Here is a 13,010-nt window from a genome sequence, read left to right as displayed (position 1 = left end):
TCCGTGGTGGTTTATTTAATATTGGACTGTCAGTACTTGATCTCAAAGTGCTTTACAAAAGATGGAAAAAAGGATTCCTGTCACTCTCTATTTAGCAAGAATGGAGGTTCAAATATTTGTACAAATCTGTTCAATTACACCTGACAGTCATTACAGTCTAAAAATCTCCCATAATTCAAAAGGAAAACATGCTGTGTCCAGCCCTCGCCTACACTGCAGCAACAGCCAAATGGAAAACAATATTCCAGACACTGCCCTGAGGATCAATGACAAAGCTAAATACAAATAAAGACTGTCATCAATATCACTGTACATTATAAATTATTGTACAAACTTTAGCACGTGCCTTGACTGAATATTGGAACGACAAACTGAGCAGGTTGTTCTTTTTGAAATGCAAGGCGGCAAAACCAGAAGCAAATATGGCATAAAATAAACAAATTCATATTCAAAGCACTCTATGCCCTAAAGGCTTTTTCATTTCCAGCAGAAAAGAGTCTGATGGAAACCTCCAGGGATATTAAAAAACCCCACTTTTTTAATGCAGCTACAAATAACAAGTCACAGTTTACACTGTGTCCGAATACAATGCGCTGTGATCCGGGTGACAACAACAAAGCACTCAAGTAAAACCACACCAAGGTTTCAAAATGTGAACAATCCCAAGCCTTACTTTTTTATCAGCTATCAAAGGAAATTCTGCTCTTGTGCCACAAGCTGGATCTTTGATTTGCTTTCCTCTGCTTTGATGGCAGACTGATATCTTTCCCAAGTGAGTTAACGCTGTTCAGCTGGGATAACAATGCTCCCAGGTTTCCTTCAGGTGCTGCTCATCTGTTGCTGTTGTCATTTTAATGCAGGACAACAAAATGCCAGAAATTCAAGATAGGAAAAATTCAGAGGAAAAAATGCATTTATCAGTATTTCCTGTTAGAAACTGTTACCAGGAATCCAGCCCTACAGGTCCATAGCAGAATTCCTGCCTACACAGACACAGGTTCTTTTTTTTTTTACCCCTGAACATCCCAAACCGATTCAGACTGCCCCAAAGGCATCCCTGGGTTACAATTCTTTGAACTAATGGTATTTTAGCACACAGTAAAAATAAACCAGTGGGGCCTGGCTTGATGAATTCTTTATTAGCACCTTCCCAGAGTTTCACAGGCTCAAAAAAACCCTCTGCATTTAAAGCAAAAACTAAGGCTAATGAACAAGTAACGAAATAAAGCACAGAGAAGCAATAAACTATCATCCAAGGTATACAAACACACAAAGATGTACAACACAACAAAGGTGAGTTTTCAAACAACAATCAGTATTTATTTGGTTTCAACAACTGCAAGTAACACAAGAAGAGAGAAACCCACATCAATGAGCCACACTTGGTACACAAGAACACAGATTTATGTCCATTCTGACTTGTACTGTGAGAAACATTTTTCCCTCCTAAACTTGTACTAAAATGAATTTTAAGCAAAAGTATTTTAACTTCTAAATCAGAAATCAAAAACACTTTCCTTCAGTCAGCTCTGCACACAGAAAATGAAGCAGGGATTTAGCAATATTTGTGTGAATACAGAAGTCTTGTGACAGCTGGACAGTAAGCGATTGTGGAAAAGAGAAAGGCAAAGTTATTATATCTCATTTAACATTGCATCCATTCTCCCCTATATCTTCTTTTACCATGTATGAAAATTCCACACCAAACTGAATACCTTTAACTTCTTCCTGGGAAAGTTGACCACTGGGTAAAATGTATTTCTTAACATTCAGTGCAAGGATAAATTATTGGCTCCAATGAACCACTAACTAAAAATAACCTATTAGCTGGTTTGCCCGAAAGAAAAGGGCTCTGTGTACCACGTAATCACTTGGACTGGAAGCTTCATAGGAATTGCTTCTATAAACAGTTTCAGATGCCACAGGGTAAACAGGAAAAGCCAAACTTAGACATATAAAAAAGCCTTCAAATGTGCTATTCTGAAATGTGGAAGTCACCCTTTAAGGGAGTCAATCTGAAAGTTTTCCTTTTTTTTTTTTTAATGAGAAAACAAGGATGCAAACTAACTGCCTCATTTTCTGATGAAAATTAAAATTCTCTTTCTCTTGATTATACTTGGCAAAACCATCTCAAAACATTCAACTGAAGCCTTTGAGACTTCTGGCCCTGTGATGTAACCATGTGGAACAATGCTACCAAAGTTCAGGCTCATAAATGAAATAAGACAAGTTATTAAACCAAGGAGCTCTGCAGAGCAGCTCTGCTGGATTGGAGTGGAAATCACAGAGCAACCACCTGCTTTTGGAGACAAACCAGGAAAACATGGCAAAATCAGGAAAACTCTCATGATGTCTTATCTGCAAGGCACCTCCAGCAACAACCCAGGCAGGTTCAGTAACCAACAGTTCCCCAGACAGCCTCGGCGTTACCCATGAGTAACTCACACATTTTTTCTGCATGTTCCAGGTTTCTGAGCAGCATATGAACAACGTCAATCTTGATCACACATCATGAACATCAAACTCTCAGAGCCCTTCAGCTGCAGGTTATCTGGCAACTGTGCTACCCAAATGGCAAGATATTTAAGTTTTCCCTTCTGATTTTAAATGAGTTTGAACTGGTTAACTTCAGAAATTCACCATAGTGATACAACACCCCCACACACATTCCAGGCTTCATTTTCCACCAGCAGAATGTCAGGTTCATACCTCATATGATCATATAATGAATTAGTTAAAAAGAACACATGGTAAAATGAAAACCTTGGGACATCCTCTAATTTCTAAAACAGGAAGAATTATGTGGAAGAGCAAGTAAAAACTTTTAATGTGTGCAGCAACTTGGAGAGTAATATCCCCTTTAGAAATAGCTCATCCAAATTTTAAACACATTTAACATCCTCTCTGCATCTGTCCACCTCCATTAAGTCTTTTTTCCTCCAGAAAAAAAAATCAAAACAAAACCAGAGTACTGCTCCTTGAGGCAGTTATGTATTCCAGTGCTTTGTAAGAGAAGATAATCCAGTGATAGCAGCCAAGATTAAAAAACACTTCACTTCTTTACAGTCAGAGAGACTGATCACTTATAATCCCTGAAATTAGTGCATTTCTTTACAAACCAGGACAGATGAAAACTGCTGGGTTTGGTTGTCTTGTTAAAATTCATTCTTTTTCACTGTGCTCCTGCCTACTCCCTCCTCCTTTTTTTTTTTTTTTTTTTTTTTTAATATAACCCAGGACTTAAAATGACTCAACATCCTCAAATTGTTTTTGAAGAAAAACGTCAAAAACACCTACAAAGCCAGCACCAACCTAGACTGTGCTTTTACATCTCCCCAATCTTCCTACCACTTGCTTCACTGTCATTTTATACACTGAAAATTCTCATCAAACTTGATGTCCTGTTGTATTCAGTAATGACCACTTAAAAGAGAATCTTATATCACAAGATCTTTTTCAAGTGATTAAAATAAATTGATACCTGTGAATCTGAATAAGATGAAAGAAAAATATGCCTCTTAACTCCTGGTTTCTATAAAAATCCTCTTACCAGGCCACAGCCACATCCCCAACTGCTGTGAGAGCTACAGACCAAGCAGGAAATGTTCTTTTTGACTTGGGCATTTCACTTTGCTTCCATAAAGATGAGATAATTGAAGCTCAGCGGAATAAAATCCAAGTAATAGTGAGAAGACTGGAAAATAAGGACCTCAAATACAGACTGGACAGGATCTCCAGGCCATGGCACCCCTCAGTGAGATACCAACTACCCCCTTTTCTAAATGTATCAAGCTTTATTTTAAACCCAGCTGTCTCCTGCCTGCACCATGCCCATCCTCAAGCTCCGCTTCTCAGGTTGGACAATCTCTAATTTTTAACTTGGATTTATGACTGCTTCATACACATTTATCTTTACGTCAAGTGGCACTTCAGTTCTTAAGTATAACCTAAAATCCTCCAACAAGGAGAAGGATGATGGATAGAGGGCAGCCCCATCATTATTCCAGTGTATCAAGACAGAAGATGAAATTGCTGATTTCACCTGTCAGGAGCCACAGGCCTGAAGCCGTGGTGCATCCGTCACCCGCGGTCACGCACCGAGCCAGGCTCCCACCCTCCCTGTGCCAGCTCAGGGCACCCTGCCACTGAACTGAGCCACAGCTGTGCTGCTCCACTGCAACTGAGGGATTTTCAACCCTGGAGCTCAATCTGAACCGTCTAAATCTGATTTAACTGGAATCCTTCGGGAAGTGAGTTACTGCGAAAGAAACCAGAACACTGCACCAGTCATTCCCCACAAATATTTAAGCTACAGAATAAGGTACAGAAACTTCAAGGTTTTTGGATTTTTAAAAAAAAGAATCCCATTGTTCAGACACAAGAAGTGAAAAGAGACACTAAGTCTGACATTGCATTGTGCAATTATTTCCCTTTGTCACACAGCTCCAGGGATCAGTTGGCCACTTGGATGGGGCTTGGAGCACCCTGGTCTAGTGGAAAGTGGCCCTGCCCATGGCAAGGGGATGGAAAAAGCCTTCCAACCCAAAGCATTCTGGGATTCTGTGATTAATTCTCTAATTCTATGACCATTAAAGTTATCTATCTTTTCCCACTGAGGAAACCAAAAGAAAATAGAATAATAGATATCCTAAGTGACCTTTCGTTCTATTTACTTGGTCAGTTTTCTCAGCATAGATAAACCTTTTCTTCTGGAAATTAACGTGTAGTACTCAGAAAACTGTTGCTTGCTCTATTCTATTTCACAAATGGTGTATCTTCTCAGATCATTATTAAAATATAGTATTAATAATTTCTTTCTTTATGTACTAGAGAATCAGGCTGCAATGAAGAAAACACAAAAATATACTGAAAAATCAGCTGTCCACACCTAATGGTTCACATCAGCTGTCTCCAACAGATCACCAGCAAAAAAACATTCATTTCCAGGTGCAAGTATAACAAAATCAATAGCTGCTCACTACTTACAGGTCTAAAATTAAACTGCAAGAAGTAAAGATCAGGCAATCTACAACACCTCAATTGTTCCCACAGACACAGGAGCAACCTTCAAGCTGTTCAACATCAATCAAGTTTGGATTCAAAACCTTTCCCATAATGACTCAAATACTTTGCATTTTGTTTGTAAGTACCATTGTGTGAGATGACAGAAACAGAATTTTGAGGGCAAGCACTACAGGTTGAATATTTTCTTTTATGACTTCAGCAGTTAACAACAAAGGTGGATCAATATCAGACAAAAGTTTCCATATTTTATGGAAAGTGGGATTAAGCAGGACTTAAACCTGGATATAAACACACCAGCAGCAACAAACCAGGCGGTGACCTGCATTTTCTTCTCACTAAAGATCTCCCCTAAAGCATCACTAAAAAAAAATTTAAAAATATAGAAAAAAACAGAAGAAGGCCAACTTACGGGAGAGCGAGTGCGTGCCTTTGGGGAGGTACTCGAAGAGCAGCGAGCTGTCCTCGCTCAGCATGTCGGCTTTCAGCGACAGCAAACTGTTCTTACTCATCAGAGCGGCGCGCAGGTTGGCGACCGTGGCAGCCTGGAGCGCGTCCTCCTTGTCCGGGGTCAGGGGCTGGTGGATGTAGCTGGACTCCCCTCCCAGCAGAGCTTCCTCCACGTTGCTGAAGGGCTCCGGCCGCTCCACCCGGCTGTCCGAGCTGCTGGGCTCCGTCCCGGCCGCATCGGCGCCTGCAGCGGGGAGAGGCTGTCAGAGACACGGGGGAACCGCTGCGAGCAGCGAGCGGAGCCAGGAGCGCAGCAAGGCTTCTCTGGGCTTTGCTTTCCACGTGGGAGTGATGCTGTCACCCCCTTTTCCTGCTCTCACCCCCTTTCCCTGCCCTCACCCCCCTTTTCCTGATCTCACCCCCCTTTTCCTGATCTCATCCCCTTTTTCCTGCCCTCAACCTCATTTTCCTGCTCTCATCACTCTTTTCCTGCCCTCACCCCTCTTTCCCTGCCCTCACCCCCCATTTCCTGCCCTCATCTCCCCTTTTCACTGCCCTCACCCCCTTTTCCTGCCCCACAGCTGGGGGTTCTGTTTTTCCAGCCCCTTCCCTCCTGCCCCACCACCTGGGCTTCAGGTCGGTACCACACTCTAAGAAGGCAGGGCAGAGGATGTGTATTTTACCCACAACCTGGATAAGACTATTTATTTATTTTAAACTAAGATTTCAGGACAGTTTGCTAGTACTGAAATTACATTCAAAGGTTTAAGTTGTGTTTTCTCCCTAATTTTGCACTCCAGTTAGCCCAAATTTTCACTCTTTGTTTCTTCTTCATGATGAAGGTTTTGAGAAACAGAGTAATAAGCAGCCTCTAATAGTGGGGTGCTGCGTATAAACCCCTTGGGGTCACTTCTCTGAAAAATACACAGCAACCATTGGTTCCCAGCATATATCACAGGGTGGGTTTTATACAGAAGTGTTACAGTTAAAAAAAAATACAGATCAGCCACTTTACAACATGTAACTACAAAGAAACTGTATAAAAATACAACATATAAGTAACAAATATATCAATTACTGAACCCAAACAAAACCAAAAAAGCTATGATAAAGTAAACTCCTTCCTGCAAAAACACTGTTTATTTTTGTATTTTTGGGGAGCTCTAATTGAAGAGCCTCCTTTGTTTGAACTTTGACTCTCTTATCAGCTTAAATAATTTATGTATTTTTGTGTAAAGGAAAATGACTCTGAGACTCCTCTCTATTCTTCACATGAAACAACAAAAATTACAGACAAAAAGGACTGTTAGCCCATTTAAAAGTGCATAAAACAAATTGCAATTACCTACTCCACAATCTGCAGCAGCAAACACAGCTGACACACTCAAAGCCCAGCTGAGCACCTGGCAAACGGAGCTGAAGCTTCCCAACAAACTTATGCCTTTGTGGCATTTCTCCTATCAGGGAGAGGGAAAAAAAATCTATATCCAAAGAGAAGGCACAGATAATGAGCTATCAGATGGAGAAAGAAGCTGTTCTGCAGATTCTGAATATTTTATTGCCTCCTAGTTTAAAAGAGATTTAAATCTACTTAATGCAAGAAGGAACTATTAGAGCTCAAACCAGTGGTAGGACACTACAAAATTAATACCTGCTGCTTCCATAAATTCACTTTGCACTCTTCAGGGCAAGGAATTCTGGTGTTGTCCACACACAGCTCTGCAATAAACTCACTCCTGTACAGAAGCTCAGAAGGGAGGAGGCAGCGGGACAAACCAGCCCTTGGTTTCCACCACTTCAAACCAGGGCAAGGCATTAATCTGCAGAGCCTTATTAAAAAATGCTAATGAGGACACTGGTACCGTGCCCACCTCCTGTAACCTGGAAAACAGCTGAAGGAAGATCATTATTTTTATCTCCATTTCACAGGTGGTGGCTGCCAGACAAAGACATGGGGACTCGCTCAAGGTGCCCAGCCTGTGGAGCCAGGAGCAGCCAGCAAATTTCCCAGTCCCAGCTCAGGGCATATCAGATTCCAGAACATGTTCAGATTGGTTTTACTAAGCTGCACTGTTCTGCCAGTACATCCTACTGCTAAAGTTGTTCCTTTAAAAAACAAACAGCCTCAAAGCAAACAATAAGGAAAAAGCAATCCTAGGCAGAGTGCTCCCACACCCCGGAGATGTAGAGAATGCCCAAGGCTGGGGGCTACAAACACAGTAGGAAGTTCATAAATGTGAACAACCAGAGATGCTCTCTGTTTAAAACATACCATTTTCCCTCCTCCATCTGTGTTTTGCTTGTATAATTTCATATTATCAGATTTATTAAATCTTAGCCAAGCAGAAGAATTCGAATGCTTTGAATTTTTATGTATTTTGTCATCCCTCTGTTAGTGGCTCACAGGATATCCACTTTTCTAGATGATAATGAAGGTTTTTAAAAAACAAGCCAGCATGCCTACATAAAGGAAAACTACAACACAGTAAAAACCAGCAGCTGTTACAAAAGGTGGTGAAGGAAGCAAATGAAACTTTAGCCCATTAAACTGGTAAGGTAACAGAGCTTCATCACACCAAAGGCACAATAATACCACTGTCCACATGGGGAATCACAGCACATAACTCAGGCCAGAAAGAGTGTTTGCCCACAAAACTGCATTCCCAAATAACCAGGCAGGCAGGGAATCACCTTGTGCTTTCTGCACTCCTTTTCAGAGCCTGTTACAGCTGCTGATTGACAGTTGCCAGAATTGGCTGCTGCCCGCTGCACATAAACACTAATTGCTAAAACACACGCAGATTAATTGTAACCACAACAAGACATTAAATGTTCCTCAAAAGCCAAGATTAGAGACAGACAGCGAAATAGATGCTTCAGAGCTTCCAGTATTTATAGCTGATGTAATCTAATCAAACACACATTATGGCAAAATAAATATCCACTTAGTCACATAAGTACTAAAATACTCTCAGCACACCAAAACCCAAAAAATGCACCAAGTTCCTCTCCACAGTGCCTCCAAAACCACTTCTCTTTTCTCTAGAATGCAGCTCCTTTTAACAAGATTTAGCCAAAGAATTGTATGAATCGAAAGCATCCGTCACTTCCCAGTAATCCAAACTGTTTACTACAGCGCCTCAGCCCCAGTAAACCAGGCTTTAGTCAATGAGCTTCTATTCTGCAATTATTCACTGCCACGGGCCCAGAGCTCCATCCCAGCCCTCCAGAGCTCGTTTTTCACCCTGCTGGGACAGCCCCTGCGACTGCAGGGCTCCGCACGCAGGAAATCCCGAGCTAAACACGGGATTAATGCTGCTCGGAAACTGAGCTCATTAGTCTCTTTAGCAAATCATTATTTTGCAGTTATTCTATTACACCAGCCTACTTTCCAAAACACAGAAGCTTTAGAAAAGCTTTCTTGAATTTGTTGACTTGGGTGAATATTTTATTGTTAGCTTTTATTGTCAAATAAAACACAGAGCTTATTTTTTGACGGTTTTGGCAACAGTATTTCCATGCAATTCTGAAAACTACAGTAAAGGTCTTACCTACACATGAAGTATCACCTAACAGGGATACAAGGACTGCAAGCACCTCCTCACAGAGGTCGCTCATCCCAGCTGAGCTCAAAACACACTTAATTCCCAGCCACACAGACCAGGCAGGCTTTAACAGATCCATAAAGAGGAATAAACCTCACACCAGGACAACAGGAGCAGTAAAATATTCCCAAAACAACCAGGGTGGCTACTGTGTGAGCTCTGGAAGTCCTATAAACCGAGCTCCTCTCACAAACCCAGGAATGGGAAAAGCAAGTTGCACTAGTCACTAAAAATCAAGCACTACTGACATCTGGCAGCCCCTTGGAAAGGGCTATGGCACAAATCAAAGTAATGCAATGTACTAAAAGTATCCAAATGTTAATGTGATAATTTATTTTCAAAGATCTAGGAAGAAGCTGACAGTAAAAAGCATTAAACCTAGTCCAACAACTGAACAAAACACACACGCCTTCCCAGAAAGAGCAAGGAAAGGCTCCATTTTAAAGACTCCATTTAGTACCTTAATTAATTACTTTAATACACAAACCAATTTTTTCTCTTGTATTTCTTCTCCCTGCTTTTGTCATTTTTTCTCATTACAGCTTAAACTCAGCTGTTACCAAAGTACCTCCTCAGCGTCTGTTTCTCTCACACCACTTATTTCTTGTTTGTACTGTGTTTTAACCTTCTCAGTAAACCCCCAGTGGGGTTTCCCAGACTCCCAATGCTATTATTCTCTTTCATAGTTCTTTTTTTTTAATTATTTTTTCCCCTTTTCATCTTTTATTCCTGCTCTCTCATGTAGACAGTTGAACACCTAGAAATCAGTAGCTGAAGAACTAAACCCACGAGAAGGGAGAAAGGAGTGAATAAAAGCCATACAAGGCTGCATCTGCTGCTGGAAAACTCAAAGCAGAAACGAGCTTTATCCCCAAGAACTAAAGGCAACGTTTTGCAAGGTCGCTCTCTCTCAGTATTGCTCTTTTCATTACAGTCTTGAGGTAAGAGGGGATCAGAAATCTGTCATCCTCTCCTCCCAGCCCCGTTGAAACTCAGAGTGGCAGGAGCACAAAGCAGGGATGTGGTGGCCCCAGTCCCCGGGGTTGTGTGACACAGGTGACCCCCAGCAGTGAGGGGGGGGCCAGCCACAGGAGTCCTTCAAAGGAGGGCAACAGTGCCTCACCTACCATTTACAGAGCTTTAAAGCAGCTCCTGTGTGTTTCTCCACCTGCCTGGCAAATTTCAGGAATCTTTGAGGAGCTCTCCCAAGCCTCACTGGAATGCTGGGGTGTTTCATGAGCCATCCCTCCAGCACACCTTCCTCAGCTGGAGGTCTCACCCCTCTGCACCTGGAGTAAACTCTCTGCAAGTCCCACAGCAGTTAAAGACAATTCAATTCAATTCAATTCAAAGGCAATTCAAACCACCTGCCACAAAAAGCTCCTGAGCCTTTTCTGTAGCTCAGCCCACCTGCAGGAGCTAATTTGGCAGAATCAGGGTGGAAAGGTGAACTGAAGGGAAGACACCTCTGGGTAGAGGAGTCCTGCTGCCAGCAAGGCAAGAACCCAGGAAAGTCCAGCCTGGAGAGAGGAGCAGCTGGACCTAATCTGAAGCAGCATCACCATCAGACAGGGGAGTGAGAAGTCATCCTGACCTAGGGCAGCATTACTGCCCTGTCATCTGGAGTCATCTTTAAGAACTATAGAATAAATTAGGTTGAAAGTGACTTCAGAGCTATTTTAGAGTAAGATTCCAGTGGTTTGTACAGCCCAGTTGTGAGCAGGGAAGACAGAGAACAACTTCCCCAGGTCCTTCCTCCACCTTTTGACCACTTTGTGAAGAATCTCCTTCTTTCACCCTGTGAGAATCTCCCTCCCTGTAACTCCCATCCATTACCTGTCATCCTTTCTCAACCCACATTTGAGAAGGGTCTGGCCTTGGATAATCCACCTACTCCCTTCTCTTCTCCAAGATTTTAAACCAAGCTGTCTCAGCCTCTCCTCACACACATCATCTTGATGGTCTCAGCTGATCTTGCTCAAGCTTGTCAAAATCTTTCTTGGCCTGGAGATGCCCAGAGTGGATCCTGAACTCCAAATGCTGTTCCTAAGGCAGGCAGCCAGCCTTCCCTGGCTGCAAGGGCACACAGGCTCCTCTTCAGCTCCTTACTCACCAGAAGACATTTTCTGCAAAGCTGCTTTCTCTCCCCTTGGCTGCCAACCCAGACTGCTGCACGGGGTTATCCTGTGCTCCACGCAGACCTTCACACTTGTCTTGGAATTCCTGCTGTGCCTGGCACCGCTGCCTTCCAGCCAATCATCCCTCCCAGTCTGTGCCATCCAACACCCCACCACACAAGTTGTTAATGAACAAAATCAACAGCATCAGGCCTGGAAGCAGCCTGGGATGGATGTGGGCATCACACTTCCTGGGGCAGATGTTTTGGATCTCCTGCACACAGCTGGATAATTTTTAGTGTGATGTAAAACATATTTTTTTTTCCTGTTTATAAGCAAAAAGGGAAGAGGTCCCAGCATCAGCAACTTCTCCCATCCCAAATTCCTGCACCCTCCCCTGCTACTCCCTCAGTGGCACCAAAACCACATGTATAGTTGTGATTGAACTTGAGATAGGAACTAATGTTAAAAATAAATTTTTTTATTTATTTTAAAAAAACTTATATTTAAATGCAGATCACTTCCCCTATCTGGTTCTCTACATGATCACACAGAGATTTTCACCGGAACAACTGCAGGAGAGCGTGGGGGTGCAATTCAGTACCAAAGGAAAGTGGGAGCCACTTAAACTCAGCTTTTGTTTCAGGTACACTGACAAAATGTGACCCAAAAAAACTCAGGTGAAATAAAAGACTTAATTTTCTGAGGTTCTTCAACCTATCTGGGTCAAGTATCTGCCTGACAGTTGATTTTATCTAGAATTCCAGGGATGGTGTTTCTTGTGTAAGTTTAGGAAGGTTTGGCTTGATCTCCTTATGTACAAAAGGCAATTAATTTTTAAACTCTCAGGGAAAATAAAAAAGAAAAAATAGCTTTCATTTCATAGTGTGGTTTTTGATTGGGAATTAAAAAAAAAAAAAAAAAGCACACAAGCTGGCAGAAAAATGACAATCTTTTACCAGCTGCTAAAAATATCCTTGAAGTTTGTATTTCAGTTCCCTCCTCCTTTCTAACAGAAATCTTCCAAAAGATGTTTCACAACTCACTATTTGTTAAGCAAACCCCAGCATTCTCACCCACTGCAATATTTACATGGGGAAGTGATGCCATGAGCTATATTGGGTTTGATTTGCACTATTTTACAACCATAACAGCAGACATGTGGATACAATAAATGTGCACAGCATTCAGAATCAGCTCCAATTTCCTCAAGCAGGAAACAATCAAGCAAACATAGATATTTAACCACAACACATATGATCATTAAAAACTGCCTTTATGTTGAAGGCTGTAAGATATCTTAAGTGAATCCTTATGGAATAAAAAACTTGGTCTCCTTCAGGCTTTCCCAATCCTGTTCTTTCAGGTTTGAGTCCTACTACAGCTTCTCCACCACGATTCAAAGCAGGGACTGCCAGGATTTGAGTTCTGAAAAACACTGTCCTGCAGGAAAAGTGCCAATTTCCAATGCTGCTCCTGTTTCTGGAGGGCTCAGGATGAGCCCATGCCAGCTGAGGAAAATATAATTTTCCAGCCAACAGCCATAGGATGTTCATTCTCTGTGTTTCACCAACAGAAACATTCTCCTCACCAGCTCTAGAACACTACTGCTAAAATAAACCAGCCTTGCTCTACACAAATGACTTGGTTTTATGTTGCTATTCTTGCAGCATATTCCAAGCACAAGTGTATCCCCCCATCTTTGTTTTCCTCAAAACAGTAATCAGTGTACAAATAACTGGAAAATTCCCTCCACTCCTCCAGGTACCTGGAAAAAAATAATCAATTTTCATCTCTTTCCCGTAATATTTATTTT

At 41.9% G+C, this 13,010-nt stretch overlaps 1 protein-coding gene across 7 annotated transcripts in view; it reads right to left on the bottom strand.

Annotated features, from left to right (window-relative positions):
* Nucleotides 1-13,010, bottom strand: part of ZBTB46 (zinc finger and BTB domain containing 46) — a 52,071-nt gene that overhangs the window by 15,155 nt on the left and 23,906 nt on the right. For all 7 annotated transcript variants that reach the window (XM_041458228.1, XM_041458227.1, XM_041458230.1 and 4 more), the window contains one exon: nucleotides 5,435-5,716. In XM_041458228.1, coding sequence (XP_041314162.1) covers nucleotides 5,435-5,716 — 282 coding nt within the window. The remainder of the gene's footprint in view (nucleotides 1-5,434; nucleotides 5,717-13,010) is intronic.

Source organism: Pyrgilauda ruficollis, unplaced genomic scaffold (genome assembly GCF_017590135.1).
Source record: "Pyrgilauda ruficollis isolate IOZ18807 unplaced genomic scaffold, ASM1759013v1 scaffold127, whole genome shotgun sequence".
In the NCBI taxonomy this organism is placed as follows: domain Eukaryota; kingdom Metazoa; phylum Chordata; class Aves; order Passeriformes; family Passeridae; genus Pyrgilauda; species Pyrgilauda ruficollis.
This window is presented reverse-complemented; position numbering and strand designations above follow the sequence as displayed.